Source organism: Triticum urartu, chromosome 6A, assembly GCF_056163025.1.
Source record: "Triticum urartu cultivar PI428250 chromosome 6A, HENAU_Tu73, whole genome shotgun sequence".
NCBI classification, from domain to species: Eukaryota; Viridiplantae; Streptophyta; class Magnoliopsida; order Poales; family Poaceae; genus Triticum; species Triticum urartu.
The window spans coordinates 46,414,303-46,437,032 of record NC_141878.1 but is presented as its reverse complement, the minus strand read 5'-3'; the positions used below and the strand labels follow the sequence as shown (position 1 = coordinate 46,437,032).

The window sequence follows — 22,730 nt, the reverse complement described above, 5'->3', positions numbered from 1 at the left end:
GTGAAGATCTACCCTAGTGAGGCAAGTCCTTCGTGGGCGATGGCCATGGTGGGATAGACAAGGTTGCTTCTTCGTGGACCCTTCGTGGGTGGAGCCCTCCATGGACTCACGCAACCGTTACCCTTCATGGGTTGAAGTCTCCATCAACGTGGATGTACGATAGCACCACCTATTGGAACCATGCCAAAAATCTCCGTGTCTACATTGCGTTTGCTCCCTCCAAACTCCTCTCTTTACCTACATATGCAATTGTTTTACATTCCGCTGCTATACTCTTAGAATTGCATGTGTAGGTTGATTACTTGAATTGTGCTAAGTTGCTAAAATCTGCCAAGACTTAAAATTTGGAAAAGGCTAGATTTTTATTTGGTCAAGTAGTCTAATCACCCCCCCCCTCTAGAAATACTTTCGATCCTATAGTAGGCCTCCTTACTTACTTAACCAGCATTGTCCAAATCTTCAAGCCTCTAGTATGGCCTTGATTTTCTCAAGCTTTTCCTTGCTCCCATGGCCAGCATTCAGCAGATCAGCAACTACTTTCTCAAGCTCTTTCTTATCTTGTGCAATAAGATCCATGTCCACCTTTATCTCTTTCATATCCTTCCTGGTGTTGTGAATTATGTCTGCCTGGGCCTGAAGGATACACTTCAGTTCTTTTGCTAGCCTTAGCTTCTCCATCCTCATCTCCAGCTCTGGCTCTTCCTTCTTCTTCTCATATATCTCAACATCCATTGCTTCCTGGTAGTCAATCTTGCCAACACCATCCTGCCAGTCAAACATCTTGCTAACATCGTCAACCATTTCATGATACTCAGTGCAGAGATGATCATAGTCCTTCTTCAACTTGGCAACCTCATCCTCATATGCATGCTTGTCTTGAATCCTTCCAAGGTTTTGCTCATGGAACATTTTCCACAGCTTGATGAGGCAGTTCTTAAGTACATCAGGCAAGACAGGATCAACCCACTGAACTACACCACAATTCACACCTCCCTGTAGTTTGATCAGACAACACATACTTCAGAAAATGCATAAATTCAGTTCTAACCTCAATACAAAAAGGGTACATATTGCTATACAAGGAGGAGATGTAACCATAAATTCAGTACTAAATTCAGTTCAAACAGAGTTTGATGCGGAGCATCCCAAGGCCATCCCCATGGACCTACCTACATCTCCCACGACACCACTTGGACCCATGACAAGAGCCCGTGCGAGAACCATCGAGAACGAGGTTAACTCTCTCCTTGTTGAACTTCCCTTTGACCCACGTGAGACAAGGCTACTGCCTCAATCGGAGTTGCTCTGTGTGCTTAGGTACCATATAAGCAACCAAGGAGATGGAACGGTGCAAGATGGACATCAAGAGCATGGAGACATTTTGCCCAGCCCGGAAGGACCGGAACAACCGCCCGACCACCGCCTGGGCGGAACAACCACCCGACTACCGCCCAACAACCGGTCTGCCTTCTGTGATCGAGCGGTGCAAGGCCGGCACTACACCGGATGTGCCGGTAACTACCAGAAGACCGGTACTGCCGCCCCGACAACCAGAACAACCGCTGGCCCCTTCGATGTCCATCTCCACAAGCCAGCGCCAGACCTCCCAGCGGAACTACCGCCTTCCAGGACCGGTACTTCCGCCCTGCATGAGCTCCCAGCGGAACAACCGCCCCCTTGACCGGTACTACCGGCCCTGCCTGCGCGCAGTCACTTGGGCCAAGGCCCGTGTACCCTTTCGTTACCTAGACTATAAATACTCTATCCCGTACAACTTTCTAGGGTTAGCATTGATTTAGCTCATTTGAGAGATAGAGCATTGCTCATCCATATCGGATCTACTCCACGAGAGAGATCGCGGCCCCTCTACGGAGAAGATCCACTTTGGATTCAAGACCCCCTTTACGAGAAGATCCCCTTGTGGATTCAAGACCTCCTCTTGGAGAAGAACCGGCTACCCTTTTGTATCGTCCTTAGTTGACCGTGGATTCGTGTATCGTTCTATGTATCCGAGGATCTAGCACATGTGTGACTTGTTCTTGTTTGGTTTGAGTGATTCTCTTGTGTTTCCCCTCGTCTTCTTTCCCGTGTTCTTCGTGTTCATCGTTGGGATCCGCTCCTTTCGTTAAAGATCGGCCTATAGGGTTTCTACCCTACATCATCTTGGATCAGAGCCAGCTTGTCTCTTGATACCATCATCTTGGTATCATGAGCAAGGTTGATCACGATTTCGGAGCCTCCCCGTTGTGTTTCTAGCCTAATTTTGTTGTTTTTCGTCCTAATTCAAAAATACCCACCAAAAATAGCCCCAAATTTTTTTTGTGTGATTTGTTGATGTTTTGTTGGATCTGTTCCGTGGATTTGCTTGGTTTCAAGTGGATCTAGCATATCCCCATTTTCCCTCCACATTCCTTCCTTGAAATCGCTCGAATTTCGACTACGAAATCATCCTTTTCCGTCCCAAAAACCCATCCCCGATCCAGATCTTGCGATCTTCCCGACCCCAGCGGTACTACCGCCCCCACGAGCGGAACTACCGCTAAGGCACCAACCGGTACCATCGCCTTCACAAGCGGTACTACCGCCCCACCCAGTTTCCGTTGAAACCGACTGGCATCTTTGCCAACCACTTATACACCATCACCACTTCCGCATACTACCCCTTTTTTTGTGCCCATTTCGCACTCCGACACGTGTTGCCACTTCGAGTTTGAGAATTTGAGTTGCGATACCGTATCCTTTTGTGTTTCGGCTATTTAGGTACGGTTCGAGATCGACACCACCGCCGCTCATCTTCGCCACGGACGCGTCATCAACAACGACCACCTCGACTACAACTTGGTATTCGTGCCACCATTTTGACACCATACCGGAATCAAGACCAGTAACCTCATCTTGGTATTGGACATATCACTCTTGCCATTACATTGATAGCCATCATAGCCTTACTCATTTGCGTTGCTTACCCATCGAGACTAGCCTTTGAGTATTGCCGGCAACGAGACTTGTGCACATTAGTGATCATACTTTCCATATCATACATCCGTCATTGTTGCCTATATTGGTATCATATCTTGTGTCACCAAATTGTCATCGCATACTAACTTGCTATCTTGGTTCGTCAAGCATTGCATGAGAAAAGAGCTCAAACATCAAAGAGCCAAACAAGCTTTTAAGCAAAGAGGAAAGATACGCAAAGAGCTTTTAAGCAAGAACCATAGCATCCTACAACATTAAGATTGTCATACTCGATCATCTTGGATCGTATCATAGACACACCTTGCATACAAAATATTTGGGATAGAAGTCGTTGCATTTTTGCTAAGTAGGTTGTGCACAAGTTCTTGTATCCGCCTATCGTGCAATCGTGCTAGCGTCTCTCTAGTGTTGTGCAACAAGAGCATTTTTTGTGGATTCCACACTTTGGCTCACCCTTGGTTGCACAACCCCACTTATCTTTTTGCGCGTGTGTTTCCGTGTACCTTATATGCTTGGTCTACTTGTTACATTGCATCTTGCGAATCTTTTCCAACATTATTGAAGCTCACTTACAATTACTTCAAATTTTTGTGCCACCATCCTAACCAAGCTCCACCAAAAGCTTTTCCTTGTGTAGGTGTGAGAAACCGACAAGAACTCATACCAATTGTGCTATTTCCTTGTCCTACATTGGAGTGATCCTCGATCCACTTTCAACTTCGGTCAAGGTACATTTGGTATTCGTTCTTCTCTTTCTACCACTCACATTTGTCTTGGAATGATGGATAGGGCAAGTACTTCTACCAACCCACTCTTCATGGAGCAAGATGACGACATGAACTCCTTCGTCACCAAGAGTCACCTCTTTGGTGCACAACGAGCTTTACATCAAGAGCAACAAGCTATGAGTGAACGCATCGACAACCTTGCCGCTGACTTACGACTTTCAGAGCAACGTACAAGGGACTACTTTGACAACAAGCTCGACGATCACAAGCAAGAAAATGACGCAAGGATGGACGAGATTCGCGCTTTGTTGCTCAACGGCTCTTCCTCCACTTCAAGAAGGAGCCGTTCCAGTCGCCATTTCGACTTTACCCTCTCCGGCTCAAGTACACCGACATCGAACACTCTTCGTCGAGCCGCGCGCACCGACCGTCAAGCAAACCTCAATCCACTTCGAGACACCGACCCTCAAGAGAGCCGACGAAGTCAAGCCGAAGTAGCCTTTGTGCTAGCTCGAGAACGACAACAACAACGACAACATGAAGAGGAAGAACGCGCGCGTCTACACCAAAATGCACAAGATGTTGAGGCTCAACGTAAAGAACAACAACTCCGTGACGCTCAAGCACTTGAGGCGCAACAAGCTCTACGCAAGGCGAGTCGAGCCGTTGCCGACCGAGGCCGTCAAGCCCGTGAAGACGAGGAAGCACTTCGCGAAGAAATTCTCGAACGACGACTTCAAGCTCGCATGAATCGTCAAATTCCTCCTCGAGCTCGACGCGCTCCTTCACAAGCTTGCCAAGACCATCAAGTTCATCAAGAGCATGAAAACACCGGGAATACTCCGTGACAAGAGCAACACGAGGTTGACAACCCTCTGCGACAAGAGCAACACGAGGTTGACAACCCTCCGCGACAAGAGCACCACGAGTTGAACAATCATCTACAACATCGGCGTCATCATCCCCGACCCCAACACAATGAAGAGCAACGCTACGGCAAGCTCAAGTTCACCATGCCCAAGTTCACCGGAAGCAACAATCCTGAAGAATACCTTTCATGGGCATTGAAAGTCGACAAGATCTTCCGTTTGCACAATTATGAAGAAGAGAAGAAGATCACGATGGCATCCCTTGAGTTCCAAGACTATGTCCTCATTTGGTGGGAACAAGTCATTGAGCGCCGCGAGACAAGAGGTGATCCGCCCATCACTACTTGGGCACAAATGAAGGATGTCATGAGAGCACGCTTCGTGCCTACCTACTACAACCGCGACCTCTTCAAGAAACTCCAACAACTCAAGCAAGGAACAAAGAGCGTTGAAGATTACTACAAGGATATGGAGATTGCAATGATAAGAGCCAATGTGACGGAAGATGATGAGCAAACTATGGCACATTTCTTGAATGGACTCAATCACCCTAGCAAGAAGATCACCGACTTCCAACCATACTCAAATCTCATCGAGCTCGTGCACCAAGCTACCAAAGCGGAACGCCAAGTGCAAGATGACTTCAAGTACGCCAAGTTCTCATCCAAGTCCTACGGTTTCTCCAATAACCAAGCTTCAACGACTCCAACACCGACTACAAGAACGTCTACTTCCAACACCGACAAGCCGAATTCCAAGAAAGCTTCGTCAACTACAAGTCATCCTCCTCCGAGCAACTTCAAGCTGAGAGCTTCATCATCATCAACCCCAACCGATGAGACCGTCAAGATGAGTTCCTTCAAGTGTTTCACTTGCGGAGGCCGAGGCCACAAGTCCTACGAGTGCACCAACAAGCGGACCATGGTCTTCAATGACGATGGCACTTATGACTCCATGTGTGAAGGTGAAATGGACGCACTTGAGCAAGTCGCCATGCACCACCAAGTGAACAATGAAGAATAACAAGTCTTTTGTGATGAAGACTCGAGTCCCGCACTTGTTGTCTCCATAGTCTTGACTCTACAACATCACCAAGAAGAAGACCAATGATGCCACATATTCCACACCAAGGCCGGCATCAATGGACGATCCGTTAAGGTCATCATCGATGGAGGGAGTTGTCACAATCTCGCAAGTGAAGAACTTTGCTCCAAACTCCAATTGCCCAAGACAAAGCATCCACATCCTTACAAAGTGCAATGGCTTAGTGACTCCGGCACCATCCAAGTCGAGCACCGAGTACAAGTCTCCTTCAAGATCGGCGCATACGAAGACACCTTGGAGTGTGACGTTGTTCCAATGACCGTTTGTCATCTTCTCCTTGGACGGCCATGGCAATTCGATAGAGGAGTCGTCCACAACGGTTGAACAAACCACTACATCTTCAAGATGAAGGGCAAGGAGTACGTCCTCCGTCCAATGTCGCCAAGTCAAGTGATCGCCGACAAACATACCACCCATCGTGGAGAGAATGGTGAGAGAGTGAGCCACCAAAAAGAGAGTGAGCGCCACAAGCCCAAATTGAGTGCCTCCACGATGAGCGAAAACATGAACTTCATTCTATTTGCAACCAAACGTGAGATGAGAGAAGTGTGTGAGAACCCATCTAGTGTCCTACACTACGTCCTCGTGTGCAAGGACAATGCACCACAAACTAACACCCCTCACACTCTTCCTCTAGTGTTGTCTTCTCTTTTGCAGGAATTTCAAGATGTTTTTCCCGATGATCTACCTCCGGGACTACCCCCTCTCCGAGGCATTGAGCACTGAATCGACCTCATACCCGGAGCACCGCTTCCGAACAAAGCTCCCTACCGCGTCAACCACGAAGAAACCAAAGAAATTCAAAGGCAAGTAAAACATCTCATAGACCATGGACATGTGCGTGAAAGTTTGAGCCCTTGTGTTGTACCGGTCATTCATGTGCCAAAACGTGACGGTAGTTTTCGCATGTGCTCCGATTGTAGACCTATTAATGCTATCACCGTTCGTTATAGATATCCCATTCCACGCCTAGATGATATGCTAGATGAGCTTAGCGGTGCCACTATATTTTCCAAAATTGATCTTAAGAGTGGTTACTATCAAATCCGCATACAAGAGGGCGATGAATGGAAAACCGCCTTCAAAACCAAGTTTGGTTTGTATGAGTGGTTAGTCATGCCTATGGGTCTCTCGGAAGCACCGGGCACTTTTATGCGCCTTATGAATCATGTCTTTCGCCCTTACATTGGTATATTTGTTGTGGTTTACTTCGATGACATTCTTGTCTTTAGCAAATCTATACAAGAGCATGTCACCCATGTCCGCACCGTTCTGCAAACTCTTAGGAAAGAGCGTCTCTATGCTAATATGGAGAAATGCCTTTTTGGTGTTGATAAGCTCATTTTCTTAGGATTTGTTGTCTCTTCTAAGGGTGTTCATGTAGATGAGTCCAAGATCAATGCTATTAAGACTTGGCCGCAACCAACCAACTTGCATCACGTGCGTAGTTTCCTTGGCCTTGCGGGCTTCTATCGTCGCTTTGTAAAGGATTTTAGCACCATTGCTTCGCCTTTGCATGCTTTGAGCAAGAAGAATGCGCCTTTTGTTTGGGGACCATCCCAAGATACCGCATTCAATGAGCTTAAGAATTTGCTTACTCATGCTCCCGTGCTTTCTTTACCCAACTTTGACAAACCCTTTGAAATTCATTGCGATGCTAGTGGTAATGGCATAGGAGGTGTGTTAACGCAAGAGAAGCGCCCCGTAGCTTACTTTAGTGAGAAACTTTCCGGAGCGCAACTCAATTACCCCATCTATGACAAAGAGCTATGTGCTTTAGTCCGCGTTTTGCATGAATGGGAACACTACCTTCGTCCCCATGAGTTTATCATTCATACCGATCATGAGACTCTCAAATATCTTAAGGGACAGACTAAGTTGAACAACCGTCATGCTAAATGGAGTGAATTTATTGAGTCTTTTCCTTATGACATCAAGTACATTAAGGGTAAAGAAAATGTTGTGGCGGATGCGCTTTCCCGCATTTGCATGCTTGTCACGCAACTTGAGTTAGATGTCATTGGCTTCGAGCATATCAAAGACTTATATGAGCATGATACGACTTTTGCCATTCCTTATGCCAAGTGTTTGTCGAATACATCTTGGGAACGCTATTACATCAAAGATGGCTACCTTATGAGATCTAACAAACTTTGCATTCCCGAGTCCTCGCTTCGTTTGTTGCTTTTGCAGGAATCTCATGGAGGCGGCTTAATGGGACACTTCGGACGCGACAAGACGTTCGCCACACTCTCAAAGAGCTACTTTTGGCCAAAGATGTTTCGGGACGTCAATCGCTTCACCAACCGGTGTTCTACATGTCGCAAAGCTAAGTCCAAAGCTCAATCTCATGGTCTCTATATGCCTTTACCAATTCCATACCAACCTTGGGAAGACATTAGCATGGACTTCGTACTTGGTTTGCCTAGGACTCAAAATGGGAAAGATTCCATATTCGTCGTTGTGGACCGTTTCTCGAAAATGGCACACTTTATTCCTTGTAACAAGATAGACGATGCTTCACATGTGGCTAATCTCTTTTGTAGGGAAATATTGCGTCTACATAGTGTGCCAAAGACTATCGTCTCGGACCGCGACGTCAAGTTCCTTAGCTACTTTTGGAAGACCCTATGCGCCAAGCTCGGAATCAAGCTACTCTTCTCCATGGCATACCATCCTCAAACCAACGGCCAAACGGAGGTGACAAACCGCACACTCTCCGCTCTACTTCGAGTACTCATCAAGAAGAACATCAAGGAGTGGGAGGAGTGTCTACCCATCGCTGAGTTCGCCTACAACCGAGCAAGACACTCAACAACCGGCAAGTCCTCTTTCGAGGTCGTCTACGGATTCAACCCTTTGTCACCATTGGACATTCTACCTCTACCACTCCAAGAGCGAATCAATTTGGACGCAAGTGCATGAGCGACCCATATCAAGAAGGTGCATGAAGATACAAGAAACACCATCGAGCGCCAAGTACAACGCCTTGCGACCAAGCTCAACGTCAACAAGCAACCTATGGTCTTCAACACTGGTGATCTCGTGTGGCTACACCTTCGCAAGGACCGCTTTCTACAAGAACGCAAGTCCAAGCTTCGACCACGAGCGGATGGGCCCTTCAAGGTGCTTGCACGCTACAACGACAACGCTTACAAGATCGACCTCCCGCGCGACAAGTACAACGTAAGCGACATTTTCAACGTCAAAGATCTCTCTCCCTTCCATGGTGATGAAGAATTTGATCCGAGGATGGATCTTCCCCAAGGGAGGGGAGTGTTGGAAATATGCCCTAGAGGCAATAATAAAAGCATTATTATTATATTTCTTTGTTCATGATAATTGTCTTTATTCATGCTATAACTGTATTATCCGGAAATCGTAATACACGTGTGAATACATAGACCATAATATGTCCCTAGTAAGCCTCTAGTTGACTAGCTCGTTGATCAACAGATAGTCATGGTTTCCTGGCTATGGACATTGGATGTCATTGATAACGGGATCACATCATTAGGAGAATGATGTGATGGACAAGACCCAATCCTAAGCATAGCACAAAGATCGTGTAGTTCGTTTGCTAGAGCTTTTCCAATGTCAAGTATCTTTTCCTTTGACCATGAGATCGTGTAACTCCCAGATACCGTAGGAGTGCTTTGGGTGTATCAAACGTCACAACGTAACTGGGTGACTATAAAGGTGCATTACAGGTATCTCCAAAAGTGTCTGTTGGGTTGACACGGATCGAGACTGGGATTTGTCACTCCATATAACGGAGAGGTATCACTGGGCCCACTCGGTAATGCATCATCATTATGAGCTCAAGGTGACCAAGTGGTTGATCACGGGATCATGCGTTACGGTACGAGTAAAGTGACTTGCCGGTAACGAGATTGAACAAGGTATTGGGATACCGACGATCGAGTCTCGGGCAAGTAACATACCGATTGACAAAGGGAATTGTATACGGGGTTGATTAATCCTCGACATCGTGGTTCATCCGATGAGATCATCGTGGAGCATGTGGGAGCCATCATGGGTATCCAGATCCCGCTGTTGGTTATTGACCGGAGAGTCGTCTCGGTCATGTCTGCTTGTCTCCCGAACCCGTAGGGTCTACACACTTAAGGTTCGGTGACGCTAGGGTTGTGAAGATATGTATATGCAGGAACCCGAATGTTGTTCGGAGTCCCGGATGAGATCCCGGACGTCACGAGGAGTTCCGAAATGGTCCGGAGGTAAAGAATTATATATAGGAAGTGCTGTTTCAGCCATCGGGACAAGTTTCGGGGTTATCGGTATTGTACCGGGACCACCGGAGGGGTCCCGGGGGCCCACCGGGTGGGGCCACCTATCCCAGGGGGCCACATGGGCTGTAGGGGGTGTGCCTTGGCCTACATGGGCCAAGGGCACCAGCCCTACTAGGCCCATGCGCCTAGGGTTTCCACCAAGGAGGAGTCCAAGTGGTGGAAGGCATCCCGAGGTGCCTTGGGGGGGAGGGAAACCCTCCCCTGGCCGCCGCACCTAGGAGATCAGATCTCCTAGGCTGCGCACCACCCCCCCTTGGCCCTCCTATATATAGTTGAGGAGAGGGAGGACTTCATACCTCAGCCTTTGGTGCTTCCTCTCTCCCCGTTACGTCTCTCTCTCGTAGTATAGGCGAAGCCCTGCTACTGTGACGCCCTGCATCCACCACCACGCCGTCGTGCTGCTGGATCTTCATCAACCTCTCTTCCCCCCTTGCTGGATCAAGAAAGGAGGAGACGTCATCCGTTCCGTACGTGTGTTGAACGCGGAGGCACCGTCCGTTCGGTGCTTGATCATCGGTGATTTGAATCACGTCGTGTTCGACTACATCATCCCCGTTCTTTGAACGCTTCCGCTCGCGATCTACAAGGTATGTAGATGCATCTAATCACTCGTTGCTAGATGAACTCATAGATGGATCTTGGTGAAACCGTAGGAAAATTTTTGTTTTCTGCAACGTTCCCCAACAGTGGCATCATGAGCTAGGTCTATGCGTAGTTCTCTTGCACGAGTAGAACACAAAGTCGTTGTGGGCGTTGATTTTGTTCAATATGCTTGCCGTTACTAGTCTTATCTTGATTCGGCGGCATCGTGGGATGAAGCGGCCCGGACCGACCTTACACATACTCTTACGTGAGACAGGTTCCACCGACTGACATGCACTAGTTGCATAAGGTGGCTAGCGGGTGTCTGTCTCTCCTACTTTAGTCAGATCGGATTCGATGAAAAGGGTCCTTATGAAGGGTAAATAGCAATTGGCATATCACGTTGTGGTCTTTGCGTAGGTAAGAAACGTTCTTGCTAGAAACCCATAGCAGCCACGTAAAACATGCAAACAACAATTAGAGAACGTCTAACTTGTTTTTGCAGGGTATGCTATGTGATGTGATATGGCCAAAGTTGTGATGAATGATGAATGATCTATATGTGATGTATGAGATGTTCATGCTATTGTAATAGGAATCACAACTTACATGTCGATGAGTATGACGGTGACAGGATGATCATGGAGCCCCAAGATGGAGATCAAAGGAGCTATGTGATATTGGCCATATCATGTCTCTATTATTATTTGATTGCATGTGATGTTTATCATGTTTTGCATCTTGTTTGCTTAGAACGACGGTAGTAAATAAGATGATCCCTCATAATAATTTCAAGAAAGTGTTCCCCCTAACTGTGCACCGTTGCTACAGTTCGTCGTTTCGAAGCACCACGTGATGATCGGGTGTGATAGATCCTTACGTTCACATACAACGGGTGTAAGACAGATTTACACACGCAATACACTTAGGTTGACTTGACGAGCCTAGCATGTGCATAGACATGGCCTCGGAACACAGAAGACCGAAAGGTCGAGCATGAGTCGTATAGAAGATACGATCAACATGAAGATGTTCACCGACGTTGACTAGTCCGTGTCACGTGATGATCGGACACGGCCTAGCCAACTCGGATCATGTTATACTTAGATGACTAGAAGAGGGATGTCTATCTAAGTGGGAGTTCATTAATAATTTGATTAGATGAACTTAATTATCATGAACTTAGTCTAAAATCTTTACAATATGTCTTGTAGATCAAATGGCCAACGTTGTATTCAATTTCAACGCGTTCCTAGAGAAAACCAAGCTGAAAGACGATGGCAGCAACTATACGGACTGGGTCCGGAACCTGAGGATCATCCTCATAGCTGCCAAGAAAGATTATGTCCTACAAGCACCGCTAGGTGATCCACCCGTCCCACAGAACCAAGACGCTATGAACGCTTGGCAGACACGTACTGATGACTACTCCCTCGTTCAGTGCGGCATGCTTTACAGCTTAGAACCGGGGCTCCAAAAGCGTTTTGAGAGACATGGAGCATATGAGATGTTCGAAGAGCTGAAAATGGTTTTCCAAGCTCATGCCCGGGTCGAGAGATATGAAGTCTCCGACAAATTCTTCAGCTGTAAGATGGAGGAAAATAGTTCTGTCAGTGAGCACATACTCACTATGTCTGGGTTACATAACCGCTTGACTCAGCTGGGAGTTAATCTCCCGGATGACGCGGTCATTGACAGAATCCTCCAGTCGCTTCCACCAAGCTACAAGAGCTTTGTGATGAACTTCAATATGCAGGGGATGGAAAAGACCATTCCTGAAGTATTTGCAATGCTGAAATCAGCAGAGGTAGAAGTCAAGAAGGAACATCAAGTGTTGATGGTCAATAAAACCACCAAGTTCAAGAAGGGCAAGGGTAAAAAGAACTTTGAGAAGGACGGCAAGGAAGTTGCCGCGCCCGGCAAGCAAGCTGCTGGGAAGAAGAAGTCAAAGTATGGACCCAAGCCTGAGACGGAGTGCTTTTATTGCAAAGGGAAGGGTTATTGGAAGCGGAACTGCCCCAAATACTTAGCGGACAAGAAGGCCGGCAAAACAAAAGGTATATGTGATATACATGTAATTGATGTGTACCTTACCAGTACTCGAAGTAACTCCTGGGTATTTGATACCGGTGCCGTTGCTCATGTTTGTAACTCACAGCAGGAGCTGCAGAATAAACAGAGACTGGGGAGGGACGAGGTGACGATGCGCGTCGGGAATGGTTCCAAGGTCGATGTGATCGCCGTCGGCACGCTACCTCTACATTTACCTACGGGATTAGTTATAAACCTCAATAATTGTTATTTCGTGCCAAGTTTGAGCATGAACATTGTATCAGGATCTCGTTTAGTACGAGATGGCTACTCATTTAAATCTGAGAATAATGGTTGTTCTATTTATATGAGAGATATGTTTTATGGTCATGCTCCGATGGTCAATGGTTTATTCTTAATGAATCTCGAACGTAATATTACACATATTCATAGTATGGATACCAAAAGATGTAAGGTTGATAATGATAGTCCCACATACTTGTCGCACTGCCGCCTTGGTCACATAGGTGTCAAACGCATGAAGAAGCTCCATGCAGATGGACTTTTGGAGTCTCTTGATTATGAATCATTTGACACATGCGAACCATGCCTCATGGGTAAAATGACCAAGACTCCGTTCTCAGGAACAATGGAGCGAGCAACCAACTTATTGGAAATCATACATACTGATGTGTGCGGTCCAATGAGTGTTGAGGCTCGCGGTGGCTATCGTTATGTTCTCACCCTCACTGATGACTTAAGTAGATATGGGTATGTCTACTTAATGAAACACAAGTCTGAAACCTTTGAAAAGATCAAGGAATTTCAGAGTGAAGTTGAGAACCAACGTGACAGGAAAATCAAGTTTCTACGATCAGATCGTGGAGGAGAATACTTGAGTCACGAATTTGGCACACACTTAAGAAAATGTGGAATAGTTTCACAACTCACGCCGCCTGGAACACCTTAGCATAATGGTGTGTCCGAACGTCGTAATCGCACTCTATTAGATATGGTGCGATCTATGATGTCTCTTACCGACTTACCGCTATCTTTTTGGGGCTATGCTTTAGAGATTGCCGCATTCACTTTAAATAGGGCTCCGTCGAAATCCGTTGAGACGACACCGTTTGAATTATGGTTTGGGAAGAAACCTAAGCTGTCGTTTCTAAAAGTTTGGGGATGCGATGCTTATGTTAGGAAACTTCAACCTGAAAAGCTAGAACCCAAATCGGAAAAATGCGTCTTCATAGGATACCCTAAAGAAACCATTGGGTATATCTTCTACCTCAGATCCGAAGGCAAGATCTTTGTTGCCAAAGAATGGATCCTTTCTGGAGAAAGAGTTTCTCTCGAAAGAAGTAAGTGGGAGGAAAGTAGAACTTGATGAAGTATTGCCTCTTGAACCGGAAAATGGCGCAACTCAAGAAAATGTTCCTGAGGCGCCTGCACCGACTAGAGAGGAAGTTATTGATGATGATCAAGATACTTCTGATCAAGCTCCTACTGAAATTCGAAGGTCCACAAGGACACGTTCCGCACCAGAGTGGTACGGCAACCCTGTCTTGGAAATCATGTTGTTAGACAACAGTGAACCTTCGAACTATGAAGAAGCGATGGCAGGCCCGGATTCCGACAAATGGCTAGAAGCCATGAAATCCGAGATAAGATCCATGTATGAAAACGAAGTATGGACTTTGACTGACTTGCCCGTTGAACGGTGAGCCATAGAAAATAAATGGATCTTCAACAAGAAGACAGACGCGGATGGTAATGTGACCATCTATAAAGCTCGGCTTGTCGCTAAGGGTTATCGACAAGTTCAAGGAATTGACTACGATGAGACTTTCTCACCGGTAGCGAAGCTAAAGTCCGTCCGAATCATGTTAGCAATTGCCGCATTCTACGATTATGAGATATGGCAAATGGACGTCAAAACGACATTCCTTAATGGTTTCCTTAAGGAAGAGTTGTATATGATGCAGCCGGAAGGTTTTGTCGATCCTAAGACTGCCGACAAGGTGTGCAAGCTCCAACGCTCGATTTATGGGCTGGTGCAAGCATCTCGGAGTTGGAACATTCGCTTTGATGAGATGATCAAAGCGTTTGGGTTTACGCAGACTTATGGAGAAGCCTGCGTTTACAAGAAAGTGAGTGGGAGCTCTGTAGCATTTCTCATATTATATGTAGATGACATACTTTTGATGGGAAATGATATAGAACTCTTGGACAGCATCAAGGCCTACTTGAATAAGAGTTTTTTCAATGAAGGACCTTGGAGAAGCTGCTTATATATTAGGCATCAAGATCTATAGGGATAGATCAAGACGCCTCATAGGTCTTTCACAAAGCACATACCTTGATAAGATTTTGAAGAAGTTCAAAATGGATCAGTCCAAGAAAGGGTTCTTGCCTGTTTTGCAAGGTGTGAGATTGAGCTCAGCTCAATGCCCGACCACGGCAGAAGAGATAGAAGAGATGAGTATCATCCCCTATGCCTCAGCCATAGGTTCTATTATGTATGCCATGCTGTGTACCAGACCTGATGTAAACCTTGCCGTAAGTTTGGTAGGAAGGTACCAAAGTAATCCCGGCAAGGAACACTGGACAGCGGTCAAGAATATCCTGAAGTACCTGAAAAGGACAAAGGACATATTTCTCGTTTATGGAGGTGACGAAGAGCTCGTCGTAAAGGGTTACGTCGACGCTAGCTTCGACACAGATCTGGATGACTCTAAGTCACAAAGCGGATACGTGTATATGTTGAATGGTGGAGCAGTGAGCTGGTGCAGCTGCAAACAGAGCGTCGTGGCGGGATCTACATGTGAAGCGGAGTACATGGCAGCCTCGGAGGCAGCACATGAAGCAATATGGGTGAAGGAGTTCATCACCGACCTAGGAGTCATACCCAATGCGTCGGGGCCAATCAAACTCTTTTGTGACAACACTGGAGCTATTGCACTTACCAAGGAGCCCAGGTTTCACAAGAAGACAAGGCATATAAAGCGTCGCTTCAACTCCATTCGTGAAAATGTTCAAAATGGAGACATAGAGATTTGTAAAGTACATACGGACCTGAATATAGCAGATCCGTTGACTAAACCTCTCCCTAGGGCAAAACATGATCAACACCAGAATTCCATGGGTGTTCGATTCATCACAATGTAACTAGATTATTGACTCTAGTGCAAGTGGGAGACTATTGGAAATATGCCCTAGAGGCAATAATAAAAGCATTATTATTATATTTCTTTGTTCATGATAATTGTCTTTATTCATGCTATAACTGTATTATCCGGAAATCGTAATACACGTATGAATACATAGACCATAATATGTCCCTAGTAAGCCTCTAGTTGACTAGCTCGTTGATCAACAGATAGTCATGGTTTCCTGGCTATGGACATTGGATGTCATTGATAACGGGATCACATCATTAGGAGAATGATGTGATGGACAAGACCCAATCCTAAGCATAGCACAAAGATCGTGTAGTTCGTTTGCTAGAGCTTTTCCAATGTCAAGTATCTTTTCCTTTGACCATGAGATCGTGTAACTCCCGGATACCGTAGGAGTGCTTTGGGTGTATCAAACGTCACAACATAACTAGGTGACTATAAAGGTGCATTACAGGTATCTCCAAAAGTGTCTGTTGGGTTGACACGGATCGAGACTGGGATTTGTCACTCCATATAACGGAGAGGTATCACTGGGCCCACTCGGTAATGCATCATCATTATGAGCTCAAGGTGACCAAGTGGTTGATCACGGGATCATGCGTTACGGTACGAGTAAAGTGACTTGCCGGTAACGAGATTGAACAAGGTATTGGGATACCGACGATCGAGTCTCGGGCAAGTAACATACCGATTGACAAAGGGAATTGTATACGGGGTTGATTAATCCTCGACATCGTGGTTCATCCGATGAGATCATCGTGGAGCATGTGGGAGCCATCATGGGTATCCAGATCCCGCTGTTGGTTATTGACCGGAGAGTCGTCTCGGTCATGTCTGCTTGTCTCCCGAACCCGTAGGGTCTACACACTTAAGGTTCGGTGACGCTAGGGTTGTGAAGATATGTATATGCAGGAACCCGAATGTTGTTCGGAGTCCCGGATGAGATCCCGGACGTCACGAGGAGTTCCGGAATGGTCCGGAGGTAAAGAATTATATATAGGAAGTGTTGTTTCAGCCATCGGGACAAGTTTCGGGGTTATCGGTATTGTACCGGGACCACCGGAGGGGTCCCGGGGGCCCACCGAGTGGGGCCACCTATCCCGGGGGGCCACATGGGCTGTAGGGGGTGCGCCTTGGCCTACATGGGCCAAGGGCACCAGCCCTACTAGGCCCATGCGCCTAGGGTTTCCACCAAGGAGGAGTCCAAGTGGTGGAAGGCATCCCGAGGTGCCTTGGGGGGGAGGGAAACCCTCCCCTGGCCGCCGCACCTAGGAGATCAGATCTCCTAGGCTGCGCACCACCCCCCCTTGGCCCTCCTATATATAGTTGAGGAGAGGGAGGACTTCATACCTCAGCCTTTGGTGCTTCCTCTCTCCCCGTTACGTCTCTCTCTCGTAGTATAGGCGAAGCCCTGCTACTGTGACGCCCTGCATCCACCACCACGCCGCCGTGCTGCTGGATCTTCATCAACCTCTCTTCCCCCCTTGCTGGATCAAGAAAGGAGGAGACGTCATCCGTTCCGTACGTGTGTTGAACGCGGAGGCACCGTCCGTTCGGTGCTTGATCATCGGTGATTTGAATCACGTCGTGTTCGACTACATCATCCCCGTTCTTTGAACGCTTCCGCTCGCGATCTACAAGGTATGTAGATGCATCTAATCACTCGTTGCTAGATGAACTCATAGATGGATCTTGGTGAAACCGTAGGAAATTTTTTGTTTTCTGCAACGTTCCCCAATAGGGAGATGATGCGGAGCATCCCAAGGCCATCCCCATGGACCTACCTACATCTCCCACGACACCACTTGGACCCATGACAAGAGCCCGTGCGAGAACCATCGAGAACGAGGTTAACTCTCTCCTTGTTGAACTTCCCTTTGACCCACGTGAGACATGGCTACTACCTCAATCGGAGTTGCTCTGTGTGCTTAGGTACCATATAAGCAACCAAGGAGATGGAACGGTGCAAGATGGACATCAAGAGCATGGAGACATTTTGCCCAGCCCGGAAGGACCGGAACAACCGCCCGACCACCGCCTGGGCGGAACAACCGTCCGACTACCGCCCAACAACCGGTCTGCCTTCTGTGATCGAGCGGTGCAAGGCCGGCACTACACCGGATGTGCCGGTAACTACCAGAAGACCGGTACTGCCGCCCCGACAACCGGAACAACCGCTGGCCCCTTCGACGTCCATCTCCGCAAGCCAGCGCCAGACCTCCCAGCGGAACTACCACCTTCTAGGACCGGTACTTTCGCCCTGCATGAGCTCCCAGCGGAACAACTGCCCCCTTGACTGGTACTACCGGCCCTGCCTGCGCGCAGTCACTTGGGCCAAGGCCCGTGTACCCTTTCGTTACCTAGACTATAAATACTCTATCCCGTACAACTTTCTAGGGTTAGCATTGGTTTAGCTCATTTGAGAGATAGAGCATTGCTCATCCATATCGGATCTACTCCACGAGAGAGACCGCATCCCCTCTACGGAGAAGATCCACTTTGGATTCAAGACCCCCTTTATGGGAAGATCCCCTTGTGGATTCAAGACCTCCTCTCGGAGAAGAACCGGCTACCCTTTTGTATCGTCCTTAGTTGACCGTGGATTCATGTATCGTTCTATGTATCCGAGGATCTAGCACATGTGTGACTTGTTCTTGTTTGGTTTGAGTGATTCTCTTGTGTTTCCCCTCGTCTTCTTTCCCGTGTTCTTCGTGTTCACCATTGGGATCCGCTCCTTTCGTGAAAGATCGGCCTATAGGGTTTCTACCCTACATCAGAGTTAATCTACAAATTCAAAAGTATATGCAAATCAATACAACATAACAAAAATCCATCAATATATCCATCCACCATCAATGACTTCATATATCCATTCAATACACTTATTCTATGCAAACAAAAACCAACACTTAGCATAATTCAATCACTTACTTTCTGCAAACTAAAAAACACCTACACATTAACTGAACCCAACCAGCATAACTGAATCCACTAGGCATAACTAAATCCACCTAGAATACTAAATTACTCACTTGAATAGGGCATCCGTAGAACCTCCTCCCAGTGTTAGCACCTTCAAAAGCAACACACTTCCTAGGCTTCATCTGGTGCAGAGTGCACTTGGCAACTTCCTCCATGGGAGCACCACACCAGAGTGGCTCAGGGATGGTGTCAGGTGTGTCCTACATGCAGTACAAGGTAGATCAGAACCAATGCATCAAATAGTTCCACTTGAGTCAAGCTTTGCCTTGCTCAAGGTCAGATGTACAAGGTAGATCAGATCAGACATCACAGTGCCATCCATACCCTAGACCAAAACTAATAGTTAACCAAACCAAATGAATCCATCCATACCAATATGCAGCTCATCAACCCAGCCGGCCCAAATCGATTCAACCCTAACCCTAGATAATGACAGAGAGGAGGAGGAAGAGGCTTACAAGGTACTCCATGTCCATCAGGTTGCCCCCCATGCCATCGTTGTCGGAGCTCTCATCCCCATCATTCCAAGAAGGCATTCTGGCCGGCGACGAGGAACGGAGGTGCTCGGCACGATGGCGAGCTCGGCCAGGGGAAACAGAGTGAGGGGGAGTGAGAGTGAGTGAGAGCGAGGGAGACAGAGTGAGGGACGGGTCCGTCTTGACCTGGTCGGGACGGCTCGTGTGCCCTAACGGCCATCACCCGCGCGCCGTGAGCCCTGTGGCCGACAAAACCCTGACGGGTGGGCCCCACATGTCATAACCCCACTTAAAACGTAACCATTAGGCCACTTGGGTTTTTTGGAACAGCCCACCACTTTGTGGTAATTTTTTGGAAAATTAAAAAAAACGGTAGTTTTTTGGAATGATGGCCCGTAATGTGGTAGTTCTTTGCTATTCACTCCAGGTGGTCGGATGCTGAGGTGGGCATTTCTCTTTGTAAGGCCCCACTAATGCTGACCAAATCCGATCACACACTGCAGAGCAAGTTGGAGTTTCTTATATCTAAGATGGGGTTCGAACCGACGTACCTTGCTCATCACCCGGTAATGCTCTGCCTTAGCCTGGAGGGCCGAGTCAGGCCACGGTACTATGTTATAAAGTGTCTTGAGGCAAATGGATTGCTATATCACCACTGGACCTACTAGACAATTGTCAGGGTGTCCGAGATGGTATTTGTGGAGACGTTCATATGCCCTCACAAGGAAGCTGCACCGAACCTTGCTGAAGACTATGATGATGCTTGCAGAGGGGAAGTGCCAGCTAATTTCAGATTTACATGAACAAACAACCGGCTATGAGAATTGGTAACCACGTAAGGCGCAACAAAAACTCTAACTCTGCGTAGTAAGCTGGTAAATTCTGGTTTGGTGTTCATTGCCTAATTAGATGTTGGTTGCATGGATTCTTGAACCTTGATGAATTGATGACTCATTCGGTAGAGAAGAAAGCATTGCCTACAATTTCTTAAGATAACGTGTCCAGGATACATTTGTTTTTCCCACTTCTATTTAAGATAATGGAAATTGGATCTGTGGGTGCGCCGATTTGCTGCTGGAACTTGCACCCTGAGAACCAAAAAACAAAAGAATTATCCTGCGTTGTTGTGATATGCTTTCATGATGAATTTTATCTAGTGTGTTCCTTTTTTAGCTGATGAGTTGGTCGCCTTTTTTGCTCCATCATATGTCACTCGGTACTAATATTGCAGCTCCATGTTTAATATTAAGATTATGCTTAAAAAATATCTCGTCTATTTCGAATGATAAGACATATTGGATAATTTAATATGGACTGCATACGGATTGAAATGAGTGAACAAACACACTAAAACATCTCTACACATGGACTGAAATGAGTAGAACATGTTATATTTTAGAATGGAGGGACCGAGGGAGTATATTTCTATTTGGTGTATGTTCATTTTTTACCTTTTGATTTCTTTCCCTCTATTCTCCAAAGGTTGATTCCTAAATAATGTATAGTTGACAATACTTTTGCTGGGAAATGCTTCAATATTATAAAATTAACCTATCTGCCTCAACAGCATGATTAACAAATGAACTGGTCGTATCATTTACAACTGCCCTTAATCTTCAGAAGTAAACCAATGTAGATGGCATGATTTAGTCTTACCACATTCTCTACTATTCAGTGCTTGCATATGTAAAACCGTGTCCAATCACAAAACTACTTGTATAATTTGGCAGCAAAACTGTCACAGCCTGATTTTTGGCCCTTTCTTTTTCATTTGTTTTTCTGAAATTTTTGCTTGAGTTTTCTTTCTCCGTGGCTTTGTGGTCTGGAAACTGAAGAAGATGATATCTTCTTTGCTTCCAGAGTGGATTGTCAACCTCAAATCCTTCCCTAGACCTTCCCATTTTCATCCTAGCCCAAATCCCAATATTCTTTTTATTGGGGATATTCCTTTTCTATTAAAGGAATAACCCTAATTGCCCTAGGTTGTGAAGCAACCTATATTTCCATCACTCCTAAAATTCTCAAATAATTCCCATAAATTGTTTGGGTCATATCTTCCTCAAATATGGAAAATTATTTCATTTTCCATGTTTATCATCATGCTCAAATAATTCATTTCCTATTCTGCCCTAAATGGTACATTGTGAAGCAAGTGCTATTTTCCTTTGCCGAATTGACCTCAAACTTCTTGGACACCTTTTCATTTCCAAATAATGGACCTGTGCCAAAATTCAACTTTATTTTCCTAGCCTAGCTCCTCAGTGATTTTTCAAAGTTCCTATCTGAGGGAAGCCTTTGTGAAGGAAGTGGTAGCTAGGGTTATCCAAATAAATTGAAATTTTGCACGCTCCTTCTTGTGCTCATATAGTTGCCCTCCTAAAATTTTCAGCCATATCCTATGAATTATGTGAGCACATGACCAAATCTTTGTTTCTGGTATTATTTTCAGGTTATGAAGCAAGTCTAATTTTTAATGCTTCAATAATTCTGATAAATTACCAGATCAGGATCCTACCCATATAACATATCTCCACCAAATTTGGGATCATTTTCTTAAGCCATTTGATCACCAAAAGTATTTCTAGTTTCTGTCCAGAGGAGATGTTTTGTGAAGAAAGTACTATTTTGGCATGTCCATTTGGTATGAAACTTTTTGATCATCTTCATATGGACAAACAACCCTGCCTTGACAAATTTTAGCTCAACTTGACACTCCATGTGAGTGCACATTCCTGATCAAGTTTCTGGACCAGATTTAGCAGTTGTTAAGCAAGTGCATTAAATATTGGTCCACTTCCATCAAAAATTCACAGGGTCGTAGTCCTTCCTATCCTAAACACCCCAGACAACTCCATTTGACCCAATCAAGTTCCTGTTGATCAGCAGTGCTTGGACAAGTCTGATACAGCAAAGTTTCAGCGATGCCACACTCCTCTCATTGTCTCCTTCTCTTGATCCATCGACTCCCTCAGATTATATGATGAAGGGACTCATCCCTAGACAACGTTTCCCTGCCTCTTGCGTCCCCTCCTTGCCGGGCACAGTGGTGACCGCGCAGCTGGCATGGCCATTCACGTGCTCTGTGCGTCGTGGCCGCGTCCGGAGCGCCGGTTCTGCTTCGTGCTCTTTCATCTCGTCGTCTTCGCGCGCGTGAGCATGTCCAGTGTGTTCCCCGCGTCTTCTAAGTCCCCTTGGAGCCATCTCCCCCTCCGTCCGCTTCGTCGTCGGCGCTCGCCGCCGAAACGCCCACGAGTACACAGTAACCGACATGGCATTAATGCGCTCGGCCTCTTCCTCCTCGTGACCATGGCGTCGTCTACCTCCCCGTGAGACTCTCGTCCGTTCCCTCCTTCGTCGCCTACCTTCGAGCTCATGCGCGTGCACACGCGTCCGCGGTGCCGGACACGCGTCTGCAGCGGCACCCGAACTCGAACCGCCTTTCCCCGCCTATAAATAGCCAACCCCGTGGCCACCCGAGCTCACCATCGCA

General features: G+C 46.6%; 1 protein-coding gene across 1 annotated transcript; it reads right to left on the bottom strand.

Annotated features, from left to right (window-relative positions):
- Positions 1 to 459: 459 nt before the first annotated feature.
- LOC147963778 (uncharacterized) lies at positions 460 to 18,919 on the bottom strand. The gene is made up of 2 exons (XM_087529699.1): positions 18,815 to 18,919; positions 460 to 993 (listed from the first exon to the last, which is right to left on the bottom strand). Exons 1-2 carry the CDS (start codon positions 18,917 to 18,919, stop codon positions 460 to 462), a joined length of 639 nt encoding a protein of 212 aa, XP_087385825.1.
- Between the last annotated feature and the right edge of the window lie 3,811 nt (positions 18,920 to 22,730).

What these genes read in the sequence shown, in the direction of transcription:
- LOC147963778 (XM_087529699.1), bottom strand. Translation starts at nt 18,919, where the DNA reads ATGGAGGAAGTTGCCAAGTGCACTCTGCACCAGATGAAGCCTAGGAAG. An exon ending in TCTACGGATGCCCTATTCAA is followed by an intron (nt 994 to 18,814) that starts GTGAGTAATTTA and finishes ATCAAACTACAG; the next exon opens with GGAGGTGTGAATTGTGGTGT.